Source organism: Papio anubis, chromosome 2, assembly GCF_008728515.1.
Source record: "Papio anubis isolate 15944 chromosome 2, Panubis1.0, whole genome shotgun sequence".
NCBI classification, from domain to species: domain Eukaryota; kingdom Metazoa; phylum Chordata; class Mammalia; order Primates; family Cercopithecidae; genus Papio; species Papio anubis.
The window spans coordinates 142144351-142168539 of NC_044977.1; the positions used below are offsets into that span (position 1 = coordinate 142144351).

The 24189-nt window shown below is 40.4% G+C and overlaps 1 protein-coding gene and 1 non-coding gene across 2 annotated transcripts in view; both read left to right on the forward strand.

Moving 5' to 3' along the window:
• ANKUB1 (ankyrin repeat and ubiquitin domain containing 1) overlaps positions 1-23746 on the forward strand; it is a 34621-nt gene extending 10875 nt beyond the window's left edge. The window contains exons 3-6 of the mRNA XM_003894963.5: positions 4466-4682; positions 14491-14605; positions 17067-18005; positions 23466-23746. Coding sequence (XP_003895012.2) covers positions 4466-4682; positions 14491-14605; positions 17067-18005; positions 23466-23595 — 1401 coding nt within the window. The 3' untranslated portion in view covers positions 23596-23746. The remainder of the gene's footprint in view (positions 1-4465; positions 4683-14490; positions 14606-17066; positions 18006-23465) is intronic.
• Positions 5823-5925, forward strand: LOC116273958. Its single transcript, XR_004182453.1, has one exon. It is a non-coding gene; the product is annotated as a U6 spliceosomal RNA (small nuclear RNA).
• Positions 23747-24189: the final 443 nt, after the last annotated feature.

Consider the following 24189-nt stretch of genomic DNA (forward strand, 5'->3'; position numbering starts at 1 on the left):
GTACTGAGATGCATTTCAGGGATCCATTCCTTCCCTTACTGTGGCATTTCCCATTTTTCTCTACTGTTACGGCAAAGTTTTCCCCAGTATTCTTGGCTTTTCCCCTGACCAACATCAAGGTTCTTAGTTGGAAGCAGCAGAAACAAAGCCTAGATAATTTAAGCAGAAAATAAATATTGAAAAGCTATTGAGTAGTTTTCGGAAGACTGGAGAATCAGTCTTAGAGATTATGCAGCCAGAAACAACATCTAACACATGCCCCGGAACTAATCTAGGAAGGTCACCACTACAGACAACACCGAGCCCTTAAAGCAGGCACTGGACATGCTGCCAGCCCTGCTGCCAGGCCAGCAACTTCAGAAATGCCATTGCCCACAGACTTTCCTGTGTCTGTTGCTTCTCTGCCTTAGTGGCTCCTGATTCAAAGTGGGGGTAGATAGGCAGGTCTGATTGGGAGCACCTTGTCACATGTCCATATCCTACTGCAAAGGGGGCCACTATTCAGCAGGTTGTGCTTTTCAGAGTGTGAAGTGGGCTCAGCCTCCCTAGGACTCCTCCTGGTTGCCCTGCCTCCTTCTATAACCAGACTTGTACCAACCAAGTGCTGGAGTCAAAACATAGTTAATCCCTCCTGACATCCCTGGAATGTTGTGAAAAAGCTGTGTTATGCTGAGAGAATGACTATAGTACCATTGAGTAGATGTCTATCAGATAAGTTAGAGAAGTTTGTACTAGCTTGACAAGTCTAAAATTGATTCAAAATGATAAACATTTTAGCTTTCAAAAGGTACTGTTAATGTATAAAATACCAAAATCCAGGAAATATATATGTGGTTTTACATTTATGTATTTTTATACACAAAAGCATGTATAAACATGTTTCTTTAAAATTTACACATGAAAGCATGTTTCTTAAAAATGGCCCTCTTTTCTAAAATGAGCCATAAAAAAAGGTATGAAAAGAATCTGGCGAAGAAAGGTGTTCCAATTCGGTGTCCAAGACTCCACAGATAATCTTTCCAGAATGACTACAACAGAAGAGGAGAACTTTATGAAGACATCTCACTGGAATTCATTCGGTTCAACAAAAACAAACATTATTTCCCCTTGTGTTCACTCTGGAATAGTTCAGCAAGCTTCTGCTTACTTAGGGCTGTAACTCCAAAACAGCAAAATATAAAAAAGCACAACTTGAGAAAAAATATAGTACATTCAAAACTTTCATTAACTTGTTTTCTTTCAGTAGGTTCTGTTTAGCTTTTCTTTTTTATTGTTAAAGTACATGTATGACTGTACAGTAAGTTAGCATTTGTTTTTTGAAGGTAAGCATGGAATTATTCTCATGAAATAGAATGTATTTGTTTTTATTGAAAAGTAAGATACTTTGTGTATATCTCTTGTGTTGGTTTGTTTGCATCTCAGTTTGTTTATAAAGGAAAAAGTCGAATTTTGTATATGTTCAACAATGATTTGTGTATGGTATTATTATTTAATAGCATCTGACTTCCTTGGGTGTGACTGACCAGCCTTCTCTGATTCAGAATACTTGGGGAGGAGTATCACGTAGAGAGGGAGGTAGAGAGATGCCTTCTCTTATGTGGATAAGGTGGGTTAGCAAGTTGCTATTAATTGACATCTACCTACTCCCTCGTCATACAACCAAATGAGGAAGTATCGACAACCAATGTGCCTCACTAGAACTCAAAATGGGTTTTCCCATAAAAACAAGGTTTATACAAAGGTGAATATGTAGAGTTTAAAAAGTAAAATGAGAACTACGTTATGGATTAAAAAGGCCTGGGATGTGATTCAACATTTATTATTTATGTGATAAAAAGTTCCTGAATGCTAAGAAAAATGAACAGACTCTGCAGGTGTTAATTTTCTTGAGACTTAAGAATCTGGCTTCATTAATAATTAGTAATATTTTCTTCCTTGCACTTTTTATTTTCATCTAAAGATTGTCAGATCAGCTGGGCACAGAGGCTCACTCCTGTAATCCCAATAATTTGGGAGGCTGAGGTGGATGGATTGCTTGAGGCCATGGGGTCCAGACCAGCCTGGACAACATAGCTACGCCCTGTCTCTACAAATAATAATTTAAAAAGTAGCTGGGTGTGGTGGCGAGTGCCTGTACTTGGGAGGCTGAGGCAGGCAGGAGGATTGCTTGAGTCTAGAAGTTTGAGGTTACTGTGAGCTCTCATAGTGCCACTGCACTTCAGCCTGGGCAACAGAGTGGAACCTGTCTCAAAAAAAAAGATTGCTAGATACTTTGCAATTCTCCCTTATTACTTGTTCCAGAGTCAGTTATATGTATACTAAGTCATAGATGCTTATCTTTATAGATATAAATATATGATTATTCATATTCTGAGAAGTTTCTTTTCAACTTATCTAACCTCATACACCTAGTTAACTTAAGGGTGACTTAAGAGCTGGGAATGGAGGCGAATTCTTTCCCCAGCTACTCAGGAGGTGGGAGACTGCTTGAGCCCAGAAGTTCAAGATTAGCCTGGGCAACATAGCAAGCCTTAGACTCTTAAAAAAAATTTTTTTTTTTAAAGAGTGACTTGGGACTCTGTTATTTTGTTTGCATGTTATTCTATTTGCATTTATTTTGTTATTTGTTTCTATTTAATTTGTTATTTGCATTTAATTCTAAATATGAATTAGGAATTTTTAAAGAAATAAAAAAGAGCTATTATATAAAATATAATTTTTCTCTCTTTCCCACTATCTTTTTATTCAGTTTTCATAGGAATTTCTGCCTGCCCATAAATATTATCTACATTAGCTTGAACAGATACTTGCTTTATGGAACCATAGGAAAGCACGGCATGACAAAAGTGAAAGGGTGAATCCTGTGTCCTTTAAATTTGTATTTCATGGGTTTATGAGAAACTATGATGAAAAATTGTTCTAAGCACTTTAGGCTTCGTGGGCAGCTCAGCTTGCTGATCTGGCTTTATGCGCAGCCACAGAGGGACCGAACCTGTTCCTAATCACTTCAGTCACTGAAATGGGCCCTAGATCAAAGTAGCCTTAAATTTCATCAGTAACACCACTCCTCAAAGGCTTTTTCAAAAAGGTCTGCATGTTGACCATATTACTGCTATGTGTTATGTGGGAGGGGAGAATGCATTTAATGTATTATAAGTCTGCAGGAGGCAGGGGCCCCTGGAGAAACCAGAGAGGGATTCTGATGGAAAAAATAGAGGAAGGAAGCAAAGGAGGGGCAAGACAGCATTGACAGGTTGGAGCCCCTTGAAGAACCTGGAGGCCAGATACCAGGTTCTGAGAGAGTCCTGCAGTCGTGGGCATTCCGTGATAGCGCCATGCACTGACATCCGCCAACCCAACAGCAGGCCGTTGCAGAAAAATACAATTGTCCTGAATCTGCTAAAGAGGAAGTAAAGTCAGTTTCATTTTTCATGAGAAAAGTGGAAATGATAATAATCTTTTCCTCCCCACCTGCTTCCCGTTTTTCCTATTTGCTGTATTTTGAGTTTTGGTTTGACTTGTCTAAACCTGTTGTTAACAGAAGGATTCATATTTTCCTCAAACTTTCCATCTTAACTCTACTTCAGATATCTCAGTTCTACTTGCTTTCCTACTTAGATTACAAAATGAAAGAAACAAAAGAAACTTTTCTAAACCTATATTTAGTATTTCCCTTTTTAAATAGTAAAAGTAGGCCAGGCGCAGTGGCTCACACCTATAATCCCAACACTATGGGAGGCCAAGGTGGGAAGATCACTTGAGCCCAGGAGTTTGAGACCAGGCTGGGCAACATAGTGAGACACACACACACACACACAAAAGAAAGAAAGAAAGAGAGAGAGAAAGGAAGAAAGAAAGAAAGAAAGAGAGAGAGAGAGAGAGGGAGGGAGGGAGGGAGGGAGGGAGGAAGGAAAGAAAGAAAAGAAAAGAAAGGTAAATAATAAAAGTAAATATATGTTGCTTTTAAAACAGTCAAACCATATAGACAATGAAAAGCACAAAATGATAAGCAAACACTCCCCTCCCACTCTCAGCTCAGTTCCACTTGCCAGGAATAACCTCTTAGGAAAATAATAATAGTAATAATTGACTGAAGATTTCAAATCCACAGTATTCCAAATTAAAGTGCGGCATAACAGAGGAATGTTTTCTAAACTAACACCTCCATAAGCACAGGATGGATATAAATTATCAACACTCTTATGTATCTGGGTCTGTAGACTAAGAAGTCAAAGGATCTCAAAGCCTTTCCAAGTCTTCTTCACTTCACTCAAACAGGGGGACCTGTTAATATCTCAGGACATAAGAGCTAGACTCAGACCAGAAGGCAGAGAACTTAACTGACTATTGCTTTCACATTAACACCCATGTCATGGAGCTAGAGGTGCTCAAAGCTACCCCCTGAAATGCTTGGCCCTCATCCCAACCTCCAGACAATAAGTTCCCTCTTTTTCTCTCCCTTCAGGAAGAAGACAAGCCTACTCTATACGTGTTCAATGCTGTAACTCAAGACACAATGCCAATAATGCAGAGCATCTCCCTTCTTGATAAAACAGTGTCTGATCTGAGAACACTGGTAACTCTGAGATGTGGCCTCCCTGTGAGTGTCTACTGTCTCCGAACCCCAAGGGGCCTGGAGATGTATGATTGCAACACCCTCAAGGACTACCAGACTGATATTGGTACTGCCCAGTATATTTGATATCAGCTACCATTTGGCACTAGGGTCCTTTGATACCAGATTTTGCAGCTTTTCAAGAGAAAATGGAAATCTAGGATTTTTATATACAATCTGTTAACTTTATTTACATATTCACTTTAAAACAGTTAATACATTTACATGGTTTAAATATCAGAAGTGAAAAAGGATGTGTAGTGGTAAGTCTCCCTCCCTCTCCTGGCCCTACAAGCACTTAGTTCCCTCCTCATGGGCAACCATTATTGTTTTGAAGATTTACAATCAAAACCATTTCCAAATTAAATCTGAACAAATGGAGGCATTATTTCTAAATGGAAACCTCTGTAAGTTCAGTGTGGATATGAATTATCAACATTTCATTCTTGGGTCTGGGTCTACAGACTAAGAAACAAGGAGGGTCTCATAGCCCTGTCACGTCTTATTCTCAAAGCAGATTCATTAATATCCTCAAGGTGGAAGAGCAAAACTCAGACCACTTCATCTTTTTCTCTTTCAAAATACACTTCGGGCATGTATAAATGCAAGTTCAAGTACATATTCTTTTTCCCTTTTTTAATGCGAGGCAGCATATGATACATGCTATTCTGAACCCTGCTTTTGGGCAATTTCATCTTAAAACGTCACTGGTTATATTAAAATAATCTTTTTAACAATGTGACACCAATGCTATACTGGCTGAAAGTATGCCTTAGTGGAATAGCATTTATCCCTGATACAAATTACAACCTCTCTCTAAATACTATACCTTGGCTGGGCATAGTAACTAGTGATTCATACCTGTAATGCTAGCACTTTTGGAGGCCAAGGGAGCGGGGAATCACTTGAGCTCAGTACTTCAAGACCAGCCTAGGCAACACAGTGAGATGCTCATCTGTACAAAAAAAAAAAAAAATAGCCGATGTGTTGGTGCACACCTGTAGTCCCAGCTGCTTGGGAGGCTGAGGTAGGAGGATCACTTGGACCAGGAGGTTAAGGCTGCAGTGGGCTGTGATCACACCATTGCACTCCAGCCTGTGTGACAGCGAGTCCCTGTCTCGGGAAAAAAAAAAAAAAAAAAAATCTGTACTTCCAGGTCATGTCTACTATTGCCAAACATCAATAAGACAAAGAAAAAAGCTGTCAGATTTGTTTTAAGAATACTAAAAAATGATTGGACAGTACAGAGATGATTAACATGGCCCCTACCTGATGATGACACACAAGTTCACGAAGCATTTCACTTTTTTTTTTTTTTTTTTTTTTTTTTTTGAGAGGAGACAGAGTCTCGCTCTGTCGCCCAGGCTGGAGTGCAGTGGCCGGATCTCAGCTCACTGCAAGCTCCGCCTCCCGGGTTCACGCCATTCTCCTGCCTCAGCCTCCCGAGTAGCTGGGACTACAGGCACCCGCCACCTCGCCCGGCTAGTTTTTTGTATTTTTTAGTGGAGACGGGGTTTCACCATGTTAGCCCATGTTGGGATGGTCTCGATCTCCTGACCTCGTGATCCACCCGTCTCGGCCTCCCAAAGTGCTGGGATTACAGGCTTGAGCCACCGCGCCCGGCCGCATTTCACATTTTTAAAAAATGGTTGGAACCTTATAGAAATTATTACTTGAAGTAAATGAATCCTTGCTGACAATCAGCACATCCTTAGTTGACATTGTATTATAACACTGCAGTGAAATTTAAGTTCTCCCAACATATACATAGGGCTTTGTAGGTATCCTTAGTTAAGCAGTTTTGCTTTATATAACTGCTAAATTTGCATTTATTGATACTTCTCCTGACTGTTATATTTGCTTAGCATTATTCTTTCCTGTTATTTTAAATTAAGGCTCTCAAAATTTTAACATAATTTTTTTCCTTGTTTTTGATCAGGGAAGTGAAGTTCTACAATTTCTCCTCAGAGTACTTTGCTATAATGCACATACCTGCTCTGCATGCTTGCTGGAAGCTGAACCCTGCCTAGAACATGATGGGGGCTTGCATACGGAAGGGCACACAGTGGCATTTGTCCCCAAGCAACTGATAATCTAGTTATTTAATGAAGTACCAAAGGATGAAACAAAACTAGAATAAACTCTGGATGACTATTCTTCAGGCATATACTGCTCAGATTATAATGTGATGTTTTAAGCTGGAAGATAATTTGAATTGACCCAACCCCAACTTTTATAGACTTGAAAAAAAGTAAATCATCTGAATGATTAAATTACTTGCTCAGTGTGTGTCAAGGACAACATACCTACTCCTTAAAATGACCCTCTGGGAGTAGGAACTTTAGGAAATGATGGTGTTCAGATATAAGGTTAAGGGTCTAAGCATGACCTGAGTAGGCTGCTTTGGCCACCATGAGAACACAGGGCACCAGAGGACCTCAAAGGGAACGGAGGAAGGGCTCTTTGGCCTGTTTCATATGCTTCATACCTTTACCTAAAGCATAACTAGTATTACTTAAGTAGCCAGCTCACCTTTTTTAAAACTAGAAGGTAAAAAGAGTCCTTGATCAGCTTCTTGTACAGGATCTCTCTTTCTAGTCAATGAATCATCTCTGCTGCTATCAGGAGTTGAACCTTGGCCCTTTTTCCAGAGGCAGTGGAAAATCAGAAGGGTTTGGAGAAGCAGTCATGTCCAGGTTGAAAATCGAAGATTTAAGTAGCTCAATTAATCACTGCACATACTAGCTCATACAAACATTTACAAAGCTGCCTCTGCACTCTGGGTGTTTTTACAGTAAAGTGATAGAAATGAGACATGTATACACACTCAGTTAAAATCCAGTAAGTCAGCTCAATGCAGGCTGAAGGCATGTAGGAAAGGCATTCTGGAGAAAGTGGGGCTGGAACACACAAAGATGTGGGAACTATGGATCATCTGAGAGGAGGAAGGAAAGACATTCCAGGGACGGACAGAAAGCAGGAGACTGTTCTGGAGAGTGGAGGAGGCTTCCAGAGAGCACTAGCAAACACAGCTGAGGGCAGAAAGAGGAGGATCTTAAGGTGAGGGAACACAGCTCACACTTGCTGTGGCTGCAGCCAGAGCCCTCCACCTTCTGGAACAGGAGTGTTTTTTGTTTTGTTGTTGTTGTTGTTTGTTTTTGACTCGCAGTCATGCTCTTGTTGCCAGGCTGAAGTGCAGTGGTATGATCTCAGCTCACTGCAACCTCCACCTCCCGGGTTCAAGCGATTCCCCTGCTTCAGCCTCCTGAGTAGCTGGGACTACAGGCATGTACCACCACTCCCAGCTAATTTTTTTGTATTTTAGTAGAGACGAGGTTTCACCATGTTGGCCGGGATGGTCTCCATCTCCTGACCTTGTGATCCATCTGCCTTGGACTCCCAAAGTGCTGAGATTACAGGCATAAGCCATTGCACCCAGCCTAGAACAGGAGTGTTCTAGGAGAGGTTTGATCTGGTAGCAAGCAATATGAAATATAGAAAGGAGTGAGGAAACCCTGCAGGCAGGGTGATACAATAACTGGCATGTTCGATAATCCCAGTATTAATTAATTCCATTAGCAGTGGAAGAGACAAATGTGAGAAACACAGAAGGCAGAACAGGACAGAACATCACGCTAGATCACTTTTTTTTGAGACAGGGTCTCACTCCATCACCCAGGCTGGAGTGCAGTGGCACAACCTCAGCTCACTGCAACCGCTGCCTCCTGGATTTCAGTGATTCTCTCACCTCAGCCTCCCGAGTAGCTGGGACTACAGGCGAATCCCACCATGCCTGGCTAATTTGTGTGTGTGTGTGTGTATTTTTAATACAGACAGGGTTTCACCATGTTGGCCAGGCTGGTCTCAAACTCCTGACTGGCCTCCCAAAGTGCTAGGATTACAGGAGTGAGCTAACATGCCTGGACCTAGATCACATTTAAGTAGAGGAAAGAATCAAAGTTCTCACACTAGGACAGTGGTGGGGAAATTGAGGAAAGGAGCTACGTTCTGGGTTTTAAGCTTTAGATATGAGGAAACTCAGAGAGCACTTTTTAAAAAAATGTTACTCAGCTGGCCAGTTAGTGGCAAAGCTGTAAGTACAACTGAAGTCTTCTAATTTCCCTTCACTGCAAACATGGAGTTCGTGCTTGACTGATGGTTTGGGTTAGCAGATACTGATCCTGCGCATGTAGGTGGAGGCTGAGCCCTGTAAGGGGTGCATTCCTCAGAGAGTAAATATAGAGGGGAACGTCTTAAGGGCCAATGGCTGGCACTCAGGACATGCTGAGGTCAGGGCAAGCATACAGAAGAGTCAGAAAACGAGACACGGAAAGCTGTCAGAGTCAGGAGAACTGGAACTTTGTATGCAACAGATGACGAGACTGTTTTCAAGATGCTGGTAAAAGTCCAAAGACAATTCTGAGATTAAAAAAGAAAAAAAAAAAAAAGCTTTGGATTTGCTTTAAAGATCTTTGGTGGGCTCAGAGAGAGCAGCTTTAATAAAGGAGATGGAGAAAGAAAGATTTCAGGGATTAAGAAGAAGATAAGTAACGATGGGATAAGGGAATTCTGGTGGTAGAACATCTAATGACTAACTTATCATAAATCTATCATGATAAATATATCCTAATATGTGTGATTTTGTGACTTGAGGCTTAGTGGCACATCGCATAGGTCCAATACATACATATACATGCAGACATACACACACGCACACACACCCCTAGTCTTACATCAACCTATATGGTACCAGGTGTTCATTTTAGCCCGGCTTCTAGCTCTGAAATCTCTGCCCTGGCTTTTGCTTTCCCCTTGCTGATCTACATGCTTATGTGCTTGTTATTCTGTTTTTACTTCACATATATTCATAAACTGTCATTCATCCTTTCTGAAACAAGGAGTACCTAAACAAATGAGTGAATGAATTAATGCCTTTTCTTTACAGATGATACCAATTGGTATAAACACCTTGTAGAATGTATTCGTGGCTGCCTGTGCACATGGCGCCTGAGAAACCATTCCAGGAGCAGGGTTGTGTCAGCTCAGATCCTGAAATCTGAGGTGGCTCCAGGGTCTTTTTACCAACCCTTAGGCTCATAGAGACCTATGGTGCCATTTTAATTCCTTTTATTGATGAGAAAACTGAAGTTCAGAGAAGTTAAGTTATCTGATCAAGATCACACTGCTATCAAATGATAATCATACACCCAGGATCGGGTTTTTTCTAACAATTTATATTGCCAAACCAGTATGCCTTTATTGATGACCTTTAAGTTCTAATCAATGTTTTATTTTATTTCTTCCATCAGAGGAAGCTCAAACCAGAGAAACAATTTCCAAATTCAGGAAGAAAAAGTCCAAATCAGATAGGCATAGATTGACTCCTGGGGTATGAATGAAGAATCCAGAAACTTGGGAGTCAGGGGCCACATGTGGAGAGGTTGAGGATGATTGCCTAAATAGGCACTGTTGCTGCCATCTGCTGTCCGGTGTGACCTGGGCATAGTAGATAAGTTTGCAAGCACAGAATGGACAGATTCAGGTTTTGTAAAGTTAACACAGTTTTGTGGGTCCTCTTTTAAAAAATCCAAAACTAAGACAAGAACATTAGAAGGCTCTATAGAAGACAGCAAGGGGCCCTAAAGCTTATTAGTTTTCCTCTCTCTCCAGTAATAGGTTTTAGTTGTATTTTCTGGAGCAATATAGCATTTTTCAAGTAAATTTCTATTTCCCAACAGAATTCCTAAGCTTATGAAGGAATTTAATATCTGACAAAGAGGGCATTACAAAGCAACAGGGGTGAAAGGATAATCTAATAAACAGTGCTGGCTGACTTGTTTAGAAATTCTCTGGATATTCAAAAGTTGAGCATTATCAGGCCTGTTTCATTGCAAGGAACTGAATTGATGGTTATAACACCTGTAATATTTGCTACTAGACAGGGAATTAAAATGAAACAAAATGCAGGGCCTGATGGAGGTGCCCCATCAATGTTAAGGAGATTTAAATCGTACAGTCTCCTCTGTAGTTTTCAGAATCAGGTCTCATTTAGCAGTAGGCAAGAGGGCTAGAGAGAGCTGAGACTCTGAGGGTAGGCAACCATCCGGAGAACAGGTAAGCCAGGAAAATCCCATCTATAGACATCTAGCAGTGGAAGGTTAGCCTCAAATAAGTCCTTCTGGTGGAAGTCCTGGAAAAGGCAAATCAGTCTGCAGCTGTCAGTTGGTAAGGCCAAGGAAGGCAGAGGGTGACCCTCAGGGAGATCCAGCAGGGACCTGGTGAGTGAACCATAGCACCAAGGTAGTGAATGAATGAATGAATGAATGAATGAATGAATGACACAAGAGGCAGGAAACTAGATAAGGTGATGTTGACATCAGAGGCTCTGATAACATGTGATAGAAATCTAACCCCAGAGATTAGGGTTTACAGTAAGAAATTCAGAAATGGAACCTTAGTCTTAAAACCCAAAAGGTAGGGTAGAATATTGGGATTTACAACATAGGGCACAAAGTGGGGACTTGCTCAGGAGGAACAGAAGTGACAAGAATATCTGACCAGGATGAACAGGAACACTGACTTCCTACCAACCCTCTGAGTTACTGGCCTACATCTTTTTATTTTAGTTTTTGTAGAGATGGGGTCACGCTGTGTTGCTCAGGCTGGTAAATTCCTGGCCTCAAGCAATCCTCCCACCCAAAGTGCTGGGAATACAGGTGTGAGCCACTGCACTGGGCCCCTGGTCAAAATCTTAATAAATTCCCTCCTACAGGAATTGTTCTGTGGACCTGGGGCTGGCTGGTCCTTCAAATGGAGACCGTGTAGCCTCAGCTGTGGAGGACTAAGGAGGCTGGGGTACGGGGCCAGGCTAAAGCTTTCTACTGCTCATTTGGGAGTGATTTTCACAATAAACTAAAAACGTAGATCATTTCAGCAGGAGATAAAATAAATGCACTTGGAGTGCTGTTTAAAGTCCTTTGTTTCCAGTCCATGAGAATTAAACATTTTGTGAGAAGGTTTAAGTACAGCAAGAAGCTTTAGAGAAAATTAATCTATTGTAGGAAGTATGGTCCATATTTTGGAAAATGTTTATCAAGGTATTCCTACAGAATAGCTGCAGGACCACTACTTTATGTCTACAGAATAATTCCAGAATTCTCCAGCAAGGAGAGTAAACTCTCCTAGCTGAGGTCCAAGTGATGAGGATCGAGGCAGGTGAGGGGGATAAGGGTAGTAACGCAGGTCAGGCCTATAAGTAAACAAGTACGTAAATAGGAATCAATTCACAAAGAATAGCAAGTCCAAGGTCAAGAAATCCAAACCAGAGTAAGGAGTAACAGAGGAAGAGCCCCATTTCAAGATTGCAGGTTATAACATAGAATGTCCAGTAAGGGAGGGACTGGCAGGGAGATATCCTTTGTTGTGTGTGTGCAGAGAGGAAGCAAGAAGGAAAAGAGAGGAGAAGCAGAAAGGAAATAATCAGAAAGGCAACTGAAAGGGGGAAACTCTCTAGGCATTAGAAAGAATCCTAAAGACAAATTCCAGGGAATTCTGGAAATTCCCTGCTGGCTGAGAAGCCTCAGACAAGTCACCTATCTCTGAACCTCAGCTTCCAAGTCTATAAAAGGGGGCTGCTGAGTGGGCTGGTCTTTTAAGATCTATCTTCACCACTCTGTGATTCTAAGATTACTGGTGTTCTGAAATCTCAGCCAACAAAGATAAGCACAGTTCAGAAACCACCAAGGCCAGAAACAGCCTGGTGTGCACAGGGAAGCGCAGGCCAGCCTGCCCGGTTAGGAGGGCAGAGCATGGCCAGAAGAAGTTTGGGAGTCCAGCAGAACTTTATTCAACAAATACTTACTGAGTGTCTACCATAAGCCAGGCACCACTGTGGAAAGCAGGCACAGTGGCAGTGTCCCTACCCTCCTGAAGCTTGGATCTCAGTGGAGGAGGCAAACACCATCAAGCAAACAGAAAAATTTCTCATTTTAAGCAGAGATTAAGAGCTACGAAGTAAAAGAAGGCAGGAAAATGGAATAAATGATGCAGTAAACTGATGGGAGGCTATTTAGATAGCTGGTCAGGAAAGAAGACAACATTGAACAGAGGCCTGAATAAAGAAGCGGAGGCTGCTGGGAGCATCTCAAAGTAGATTTAGGTGAAAGATTATCTAGGTCTGAAATAGGGCAGCGCTGGTTGAGATGGAGGCAAGGAGTTGAGATGTTCTTCAATATTGATCAGGTAAACTTGTCAGGCCTAAGCAACCGTTCAGATGTAGGACATGAAAAAAAATGGGAAGGATGTTGAGTGCGGTGGCTCACACCTGTAATCCCAGCACTGTGGGAGGCCAAGGCAGATGGATCATTTGAGGTTAAGAGTTCGAGACAAGCCTGACCAACGTGGTGAAACTCCTTGTCTACTAAACACACAAAAATATTAGCTGGGCATGGTGGCCTATAATCCTAGCTACTTGAGAGGCTGAGGCAGGAGAATTACTTGGGTGACAAAGCAAGACTCCGTCTCAAAAAAAAAAAAAAGGGAAGGATGAAGAAAAACTCTCTAATATATGGCTTAGGTAGCAAAATAGATGTACCACTCACTGAGAAAAAAAAAAATGTAGGAGAAAAAGCAGGTTGGGTGAAAGAGAATGAGTGGTCTTCTGGAATGATGATAGGGTTGTAGTGCAATCCCACCATTGGTAATATCGCCAGCAGGGGGAGTCTGGAGCTGGAGCAGAGACTGGGCTGGAAATTGGGACTTGGGAATGAGTGACACCTGGGTGGTCAATGAAGTCATCATCGCCACTAAGATTGACAATTAATCAGACATCAAGTATTTAGGGAGCACCTACCAAGTGCCAGGCTACATGGCAAGTCCTGAAGGAATTTTCTTCTTAATGGGAGCATAAAAAAAAAATCTCCAAGCAAGTAAAATGATTCCAAGTACTGATGACAGAGGCAATAAAGAAGTTAACATCATGGGATACAAAGTAATGAAGGTGAGGAGGTAGTAATGGCAGATATTGCTTTAGCTATGGTTGAAGTGAAAGATGAATAAAAAGGACACAGTCCTGTGAAAATCTAGATGAAGATCGTTTCAAGCAAAAAATTGTAAGTCATTAGGTCCTGAGATGGGAGTAGACTTGGTGTGAGGACAGGTGAAAGGTCAAGGTGGCCATAATAAATGAATGAGGCAGAGAGAACTAGGCTGGACCACATAGGGAGAAGGCTGGGTTTAATCCCCAGGGAAACGTGTGTAAATTGAGAAGAGCAGAAGGCTGAGGAAAGATCCCTGGAAAACAGCCTGAAGCATAAAGGGAATGTAGTATCACAGAAAGGGTAGACTTCGGAGGAGCCAGTGATAAGTTCTCCAGCAGCAGTGAATTACTTTTATGTTTGTAACAGAGAACAGCTCATGTTTCATAAAGGATAGAACAAGCAAATTAGCTGGTGAGCATCATTCAACTCCCTCACAGCCCACTCATAAGCTAAAGGCTCCAGAAGGCCATTTGTCCTGCCACAGGTCCTTAGTTTCCTCTTCCAATATAACAACTTTAGTTTACTTGGTAATATATACAGCAGCATTGAATCAATCTCCACAAGGCTGTTTTAAGATAGCTGCAAAAAAATATTTCAGCGCTATATGCAATCATTGAGCAGATGAGAAAATGGTAATGCACAGATACTAAACAGCTTTTCCAAGCCCCAATAATGGCCTATGCTAAAAATAGCATCCCTGTCTCCTTGTTTCAAGGTTATTTTTCATTTTGCATCTAGCTCATGCCTCTGTTTGGGGAAAGCTATCATTAGAAGTTTTATGGATTCCCAAACCACACTGCTGGACTGGAACCATAAACCACCTCTCTTGATCCACAGGCACAACACTTCGCTTGGACGTCTGGGATGGATGGAAGGAATTTCTGATGGGTTGTCTCCTCGGACAAAAACTTAAAGTCCAACGTTACTTATCAAAAGAAGGACCAGTACTCAAGTATGAGAAATTAATGTTAAATTAACTTAGCAAGTGCTGTAATTTTTTACTAAACTTCCATCAGACCTTAAGCCTGCAGTTCACTCACTCTACAGCTGGGGTGCTGCTCTATGCCAGTTCCACTTAGCATGTTTCAACCAAATATTATTATTACATATTTGCTGGAACAAAACAGCAGGGATGCCATCAGGACTGACAGTCTTGCGATTCAGATAGACTTTCCTCAGGAAATACTAACTACAGTTAACCTTTGAACGATGCAGGGGTTAGGGATGCCAACTCCCCACACAGTTGAAAATTCCCATATAACTTTCGACTTCCCCAAAACTTCACTACTAATAGCCTACCATTGACCAGAAGCCTTACTGATAACATAGTCAATTAACACATGTTGTGTATATGTATTATATACCATATTCTTACAATAAAGTAAGCTACAGAAAAGAAAATATTAAGAAAATCATAAGGAAAAGAAAATATATTTCCTAGTCATTAAGTGGATGTGGATCATTATGAAGGTCTTCAATCTTCAGGTTGAATAAGGCTGAGGGGGAGAAAGAGGAGAAGGGTTTGTCTTGCTGTCTCAGGTGTGGCAGAGGTGGAAGAAAATCGCCAAACTGAACCTCCACAGTTCAAACTCATGTTGTTCAAAGGTCAACGGTGATTAAATGGGTGACTTCGATTTGGTTTAGATATGAGACTTTCAGCAACATTTTTCAAGGCTATCAGAACACATACAGACAGTCCACAACTTACGATGGTTCAACTTAGATTGTTCAACTTACAATGGTGTGAAAGTGGTATTAATTCAGTAGAAACTAAACTGCCAGTGCCCATACAACCATTCTTTTTCATTTTCAGTACAGCATTAAATAAATTACAGGAAATATTCAACAGTTTATTATAAAATAGGCTTTGTGTTAGATGATTTTGCCCAACTGTATGCTAATTAAGGTGGGCTAGACTAAGATTTGATGTTCAGTAGATTAGGTGTATTAAATGCATTTTAGACTTATGATACTTTCAACATATGATGGTTTTTATCAGGACATAACCCTATCATAAGTCAAAGGGCATCTATATCTTGCCACTTTCACATTCAGTTATTCTTTAAGAAAACACTTGTTAATTGACTGAAAACATTGACCACATCTTCCTAAGCTCACATGTAATTTTTCAAACTGCATTTATTACCAGCATTCGCACTTTTGCCATACATAAAGTGTAACGGGTATAGCTGGGGCAGGAGGAGGGTTGGTTCAGAGAGGCAGGTGGTCATTTTAATGTGTTAATACAGCCATCAGATTCTCAAATACACAATTGCACTAATCTGTAGGTTTAATTTAATAGTATTTTAGAATAGTGTCCCCTCGTGGGTGATTTAATCATGTTTTGTAGAAGCCAACACATCAGGAGATCTAAGGGCTCTGTGAAGTGATGGATTAGAAGAGCAGCTTTTACAATTTTATAAAATATTCTAATATTTTACACTGATTTCTATTATGGGATAGTGATATTTTTTCCATGTTCTGCATCCAAAGAAATAGCTGTGTTGCTTTGTTACTTTTAATAGTGTATATTTATTTAATACTTTATAGTAGACACTGTGTTATATTTACTACCTCATTCTATGTTTATAACACTTTGATGAGGTGGACAATTTTTAATCTTATTTTACAGATGAGGAAACTAAGATCAGAAAACCTGCCCCATGTTGGCTGGGCGCAGTGGCTCACACCTGTAATCCCATTACTTTGGGAGGCCAAGGCGGGCAGATCACTTGAGGTCAGGAGTTCGACACCAGCCTGGCCAACATAGCGAAACCCCTGTTTCTACTAAAAATACAAAAATTAGCCAGGCATGGTGGCTCGCACTTGTAATTCTGACTACTGAGGAGGCTGAGGCAGAAGAATCGCTTCAACTTGGGAGGTGGAGGTTGCAGTGAGCCAAGATTGCACCACTGCACTCTAGCTTGAACAACAGAGTAAGACTCTGTCTGGCAGGGAATGGAGGAAGAAAACTTGCCGCATGTCATACCAATAGCAAGGGCAGAACTGGGTATTGAATCGTAACAATTTAACTCTAGTGTTCATGTGCTTGACCATCTACACTTGACTTCATCTTTAAATAAAATCTAAGAGCTCAGAGAATGTAAGTGGTCAGACTTAAAAGCTCCTTGTATTTCCCCATGCTTGATATTTTTCCTGAGGATTTAATTTTTATAAAAAAGACGACCACTTCAAGGAAACTATTTACATGTGCATAGTAGGATAATGTGTATAAGCAGGATCTGTGCAGTTTAACCTGTATATCACTATATGCCTTTTCCAAAAACATTTTAAGGTAAAAGTTAAGAAGAAATAAACATTCAGCTAGAATATTTCATGAGCATTTAGTGTAACTACACTTGTTTGTTTGCTGATTTTCTAAACACCCCTCCCCACTTGTTTCACTCATTTAGGTATCAGAAAAGGGTAGCCCTGTACATTGCTGCTTTTTGTGGGTACATTGAACTCACTGAATGGGCCCTGAAGCAGGGTGCGCGGCCCCACGAGGCAGTCGGTGTTCACCCCTATCGAGCATGGTGCCATGAAGCCCTTCATGCAGATGTCTCTAAATGCCCCATTCATGCAGCCGCAGAAGCAGGCCAACTGTTGATTCTGAAGGCCTTTGTCAACTGCAGCGTGCTGTGCCTGGAATGCAAAAATGCAGCAGGACAAACTCCCCTGACCATTGTGTTCAAACACAAGCATAAAGACTGTGTATTATATTTGCTCAGTAAAATGTGGTCCACAGTTTCTTTTCCGAAAATTTCAGTCCCAATGAGGATTTATATTAAAATAAAACAATGGATCCTCAGAGCTCAGAGTCACAGTCTTCATAAAAGCCAGTTTTGTGGAGCAAGGGTCTTTGGGGCAAAAGTTGGAGACACTGTGATGGTGGATGGTTTCACCAAACCAAAAATGACCTCCAAGAGCTGGCATAAGGCTGGGAACAGTGACTCACAAAGCATCTTGCTCAAGCTACCATCTCTCAGCAAACAAACTGCAAGCAGCAAACCTGTGAGTCTTTTGGCAATTTCACAGCCGGACGCAAGAGAACAAGCCCTCAAATTTCATCCACTGGTGAATGCAAGTACATTCTCTGAATTACAAAAACATCAACAACAAGATCAGAAAAAAATTACTGCCACAGCAAGGAAAAAAGAAAAGCTCATAAAAAACACATATCTTCCCCAAGTCCCCCTCCCTCCAGTTTCAAGAGTGGGATATTCACATCCATCGTTTTTCTATGCAACACCCAGTGCTGACTTTTTACTGAAGTCCTCCTTCTCATCTTTCTCAGAGCACAGTGGGAAGACTCCAAGGGAGAACGCGATCTACTGCTTAGCTGTGGCAAGGTAATGTTCTCCCCTTAAACATACAAAGGGCAAACCTTTTATAAGGCAGGTCCAGGGTAAGGAATGGTCCATAATGCCCTACTATGCCACTGAAAGTAATACAAGTTGTTCTAATGCATCAATACCCAGCTTCAAGGACCTCATCTTAGCCTCATGACTGGGACAAAATGAACTAATATTATTGGCCAATCCAATCTGTGCAGTACTTTACTCCTTAAACTTTCAGGAGGGAAAGAAACACAGTAGAAAGTGTTGTATCAATTCTCAAGGTCCCTTACTGCTGCTGCTGCTGCTTTTATTTTTCCTTTTTGTTTGAGACAAGGTCTCGCTCTGTTGCCCAGGCTGGAGTGCAGTGGTGCTATCACAGCTCACTGCATGCTTGAATTCCTAGGCTCAAGCAATTCTCCCACCTCAGCCTTCCAATTAGCTGGGACTACAGGCACATGCCACTATATCTGGTTGATTTTTTTTTTCCTGTGGAGACGGGGACTCACCATGTTGCCCAGGTTGGTCTCAAACTCCTGGGCTCAAGCGATCCTCCCACCTTGGCCTCCCAAAGCGCTGGGATTACAGGCATGAACCATTGTGCCTAGCCTGCTAATGCTTCTTCTTTTTCCTCCTCTTCAACTTCTGTCTCTTCTTCTTCTTCTAAAGCTAATAAAAAATTAATTGTAGTTAGAGGGGAATGAGAGAAAACTGAAATATGGGAGGGAGACATCAAAAGTGTCATAGAAAACTAGATGATAACAAAAATGCGAGGAAAGAAAGGAACACATTAATGACAAATTGAATGATTAAAGACTTGAATTGACTTACTAGGCAAGATGCACAGGTGGGGTGAGATCTGTATTGGACAGGGTGCTAGAATTGACATTAATATTTACAGTGAGTTAAAAGGTAATCCGTAGCACATCTAAAGAGATAAGAAAGTGTATCAGAATTAGATGTTTCAGGTACACAACTCTCTGATTAGAGTTTAGATCCCATCCATTACTTATGAGGTATTATTTGATGCAAATATTGCAGTTAGAAATATAAATTTATGAGTGACTTTTCCCCTTACTCAACATAATGAGAAGGCAAGAAAAAACAAGGCTAGAAGGCTAGATTGTTTTACTTGCTTTTCTGTACTGGTCTTTAACTCAGCTCAACTTTATTTCAGTTAAGTTGTTGCCACCTTGTGGTGAGAGTAATTTGGGCTGTAAAATGCAAAATTCAATATCCAACAGAGTGAGGTTGACAATAGAAGAAGACACTTAATAGCTTAGTAGCCTCAATCTTTGTAATTTGTGAGATATCTCTGACTAGAATGACTAGAATGTATCACCAAAAATTCTAGAAATATACTAGAAAAGTTATTAATTGAAAAAACTGCATAGTCCATCTTAAAATAAGGCTATAAACAAGAAAGGAAATATTGATTTGTTTTATCAACAGATACATGCTAAAAATGAGTTTATCAATAAGTGTTTACTATAGCCCAGTGCTGTGCCCAGCAGAATGGAAATGTGCATGAAAAAGCATGTGTTTTTAAGCTTTGTGTGTGGAGGGGGTGCCGTTTCTATGAGAAAAGCTGACGGTGTCTGTTATGTAGAGTGCTTTCTTGGCGAGGAATTGAGTTATGAAATATATAGTAAAATCCATAAGGACCACTAATCTCACATACATGGTTTGTTGAATTTTTATGTTTTCATATATCCATTTAAGCACTACTCAGATCAGATGCAAACTACTTCCAGTGCCCCTAAAAATTTCCTTCATGCCCCTTGCCAGTCATGATCCTTCCCAGATGTAACTATTATTCTCATTTCTATCACCAAATATTACTTTAGCCTGTTCTCGAACTTCATATAAGGGGCACATATGGCATATACCTTTTATATTTTGCTTTTTTTGTTCAACACATTGCCTGCAAGATTCATCAATATTTTTGCATGTATTGATTGTTCTTATTTCTATGTAGTATTCCATTTGTATGCAGTATTCCATATCCTAATTTATTTATCTATTTTCCTATTATAGGCATTTAAATAATTTCTAATTTAGGGGCTACTTTGAATAAAAATGCACAATTATTCTTGCATACGAGGTTTGGTGGACATCTGCATTCACTTCTCTTGACTCTATACCAAGGAATAGAATTGCTGGGTCATAGGATAAATTTATGTTTAGCTTTAGTAAACATTTCTAAACACTTTTGAAAAGAGACTACCAGTGTGCTTTTTTTTTCTGTAGCTACACTGCATAAGGATTGGAGTTATTAAGGAGTGGCAATTTCAAGGTCAAGAAAGAAATTGCTAGAGAAAACATTTTGTTAAAGAAAGGGTTATTCTGTGAAGGAAAGAGAGAGGAAGAAGGAAAAAGAAAGAGAGAGAGAGAGAGAGAAAAATGAAAACCGCCGCCACCGCTGAACCGGGCGGGCAGGCGGCGGGCAGACGGGCGGGGCGGGTGGGTGGGCCGCTACTTCCGCCATAACCGCCGCCAGACGCTTGCCCGGGCCGGCAGGTGGGCTGGCGGGCGGGCGGGATCGTCGGCGGGGAGTGGTGGTCAGTCTGACTGCGCACTTACCCTGGCAATGTTACTCCCAGCAAATCCTCTTTCCATTTCTCTTTTCCCAATATTTTTCTCTTTCCTGTATTCACACCCTCCACTTCCCATCTGCTTCTGCCTCCCTTTCCACTGAATCTCTCCCAGGATCTGTTCCACCTTCCTCTGTTGGTGGGCTGTGGAAAGGAAGGAGAGATCTATAATCTCATGCCACTGCAGTCTTCTTGATCGAGTTCAAGTTCCTCATAGAAGTCACAAAAGCACTTACATCTGCCTGAAGTAGACAGTCAAGGCAGGCAGTCAGGTGGTCTGAGCACTCCTCTAAATGATCAGGGCAGCTCTTGTACCACAAAGACGCAAACATGAGGAATGGATGGACACTATCTTGATGGCTACATGCACCATCACCAAGCTAGTGTTATAGCCAAGAAATGGGGAAGAACCTAATGTTCATGATGCTGACCCAGGGATCGGGTGGGTAAAGTGACCATCAGATGTTCCTGTTTTACAGAAAGGGGAGTCTCCCGAACCAGACAAGTCATCTGGCATCATGTGAAAGTACTTGCTGGACTCCATGTCATTCAGGAATTCCTACCTTTAGATTCATAAAACTAAACCTCTCGGGGTTGACCCCAAGATGGCATTGATGCAGTTAGCACAGATCAAGCGCTAATGTGGGTTTGGGTTGGTGAGTGAATGTGACTGGTGTAGACAGTCACTGAGGCCAGAGGTCACATAGAGTCTCATTCCTTAGCCTAGAAGTCAGTGTAGGCTTTACATAGGTCAAGAATACCTGTAAGGTGTGTTTAGAAAAATAGCCTTCCTTATTGCTTATTGTCCAATTCCAGAGAGGTTTATGTGACCTGGGAGTCCAGTTAAGTAACATGCAAATGTAGGGGATTGGTCCAGAAAGCTGAGAGTTTGAGTGGACTGAGAATAGATGATAATCTCAAATGCTATGAGCTTTGATGGGCTCTTGTACTCTGGATACAAGTACAGCTCTTTGTTTTTATTCTTTATTTTAAAAGGCATGTGTTATATGTTTTAATCACCTTTCATATCTCTAGCACATAGAATAGTGCTTGCCATAGAGTAAGTGCTCAATATGCATCTTTTTCTTAAGGTAAACAGTTTTTGAATCAATGCAGAAAAGTCAGGTTTCAAATGCCAGGGAGAGAATCAGGATAGGCCTGAGCCTAGGAAGAGCAAGGATATGCATCAGAACAGGAGAGGACTTCAGATTAACTCTGGTGGGATATGGGGAAAGGCTGAAAGTGCCTGAGTGATTTCCTTAAGACTTAATACCTATTTTTATGGGCAACATAGATGGGTTAACCCAGTTTAGAAGGGCACAGAAAGACACAACTATTGAGGTAAAACAAGAATAATCTAGAACAAAGAATTTGAATCAGGCAGACATGGACCTGGTTCAAATGTTGGAAACACTATGGTATTTTATACAGGGTTACTCCTAATAGATTGAGTGAAAGACTTTTAAAAATACCAGACTTTGCCAGACAACATGGGCAGAGGTGAGGTAAAGGATCCAGGCAGAGCTAGTAACATGGTCAAAGGCACTGTTTGTGAAAGAGCAAGCAAGAAATTTAGTTTTCAGGAAAGTACATGGATTTGCAAAAGGCATTGTAGGCAATAAGGAAAAACTATCTGGAGATAAGACTGGCAAAGTAGACTGCTTCTACACTAAGAAGCATCTGTGTGACCAAGTGAAGAGTTTGCTTCTTCTTTCCCCTTCCATAGGATTGGAGGTAGGTGGGAAGCTCACAGAAGTTCTTTTTCGTGAAGTCACATAATCAGTTTTTGTTTGTTTTGGAAGACAAATCTGATAGAGATGTATGGAAGACTCGTTGGAAAGATGTGGAAAGACTATAGTAAAGTTAGGAAACTGCAATAAGAGAAATAAGAGAAAATAAAGACCTGGACTAGAATAACAGTGGTCTGTGGAGAAAAGAGAAATGTTACACAGGGAATAATCTACAAATACAAGAGATATTTCTGGGGAATAATCTACAAAATTTGGTCACTGACTGGGTTGGGAAATAGAGAAAGAAGGAATTTAGTTTTGTTTCTAGCTTTGGAGATAGTGAAGATAGCAAAATTGAAGTGTTAGAACAAGGAAGCAGAAGTGGGACAAGTTTAGGAAGAAGATAAAAGATATGTTAAATTAAAAGTGTCTATGAGATAAATATTTTTATTTGGTAATTGGAGATATGCAACTTTCAAGAAAGGTCAAGCTTTAGGAGTCATGGATAAAAGAATTGAAATAGTGAGTAAATGAGGACTCCTAGGAGGAGGGTGTAGAAAGAGAGGAGAACCAAGGATAGAATCTTGGAGGACCCCAACGTTTAAGGGGATGTAAAACACCTCTGTATTAAATCACATTTGCATCCTACCAAGTAAGAGTAATCGTATTCAAATTTGCAAGTCTTTATTAGTATATCGCCAGAAAATAACTATCATAAAACATTAAGTTCCTTTGCATTTTAGTTAAAGACTATCAAAATACCTAATATCTTTTCAATTAAAAAATCCTCATGTGTGTTTGTAGGGGTAGAAAGTGGAGACAGGAGAAGAGGCCAGGGAATATATGATGTATAGGAATATCTAGAGAGGAGAGAGAAAAAGTTTCGACTCAGAGAATTCTACATGATACTGAGTGGCTTTCTGTTTCTAGTTGTGATTCTAAGTTTTTAGCATTGCCTTGGGAAAACATCATTTCCACTGCATCACAGGGAACTTGTTTTAGAAAGATTACTGTTTCTATTTCACATCTACCTACGTGACAAGACAAACTAGCCCTAGCTACAAAATCAACCTGAAGATTTCCATCCTTTTTCAGCTATGTATGCAGATAAGATCAGACCTTCTTATAAATTATATCTTGTTTTCTTGCAGTGCCTTTAAAGAGAAACGATGGCTTCAGCAGTTAGAAATAGCAAGAGTCCTGGCCAAAAAGAGCATTTCTAACTTGACCACCCGAGGAGGTCTGACAGCATGTGAAAACTCTCTAGAAATTGTGCTTTGAAAAATCATGACAACCTCAGTTTGGACAAAGACCTGAGCAAACAGAATGTCCATTGCTAATGTTAACATTTTATAGTAACAGTTCTAATGTTATCATCTCTAGTAACAGTTATAATGCCACATAACTTTTAATAGGATATTTAACACCATATTTTCTTGGACTTCATCATGCTAACTGAAAATTTAGTGCTATTTTTGTATAAAGAATATAAGGAAGAATTCAGAAGAAACTGAGAATAGTAGTTGTCCACAAGGTAGGGAAGCTGAGACAATGGAAAACAAGGAAGTGAGAATTTTTACATTTTCTTTTTTTGTTTGTTTTTCTTTTTTTTTTTTTTTTTAAGTGTTCTGGTTTTTTAAGCCATATTAATGTAGAATATATTTTAAAATAAATAAAATTTTTAAATTCTATATAAGGAAAGTTCTTAAGAAAGTTAACAAATACCATCCAGGTCTAATGCTGATCTCAGACATCTTTTTAACTCTGCTAAAACACTGCTTCCAATTAATTTTTTAAATTGAGTTAAAATTTACATGTAGTGAATTGCATGAATCTTAAATGTAAGATTCAATGGGTTTGAAAAATATCCCAGTC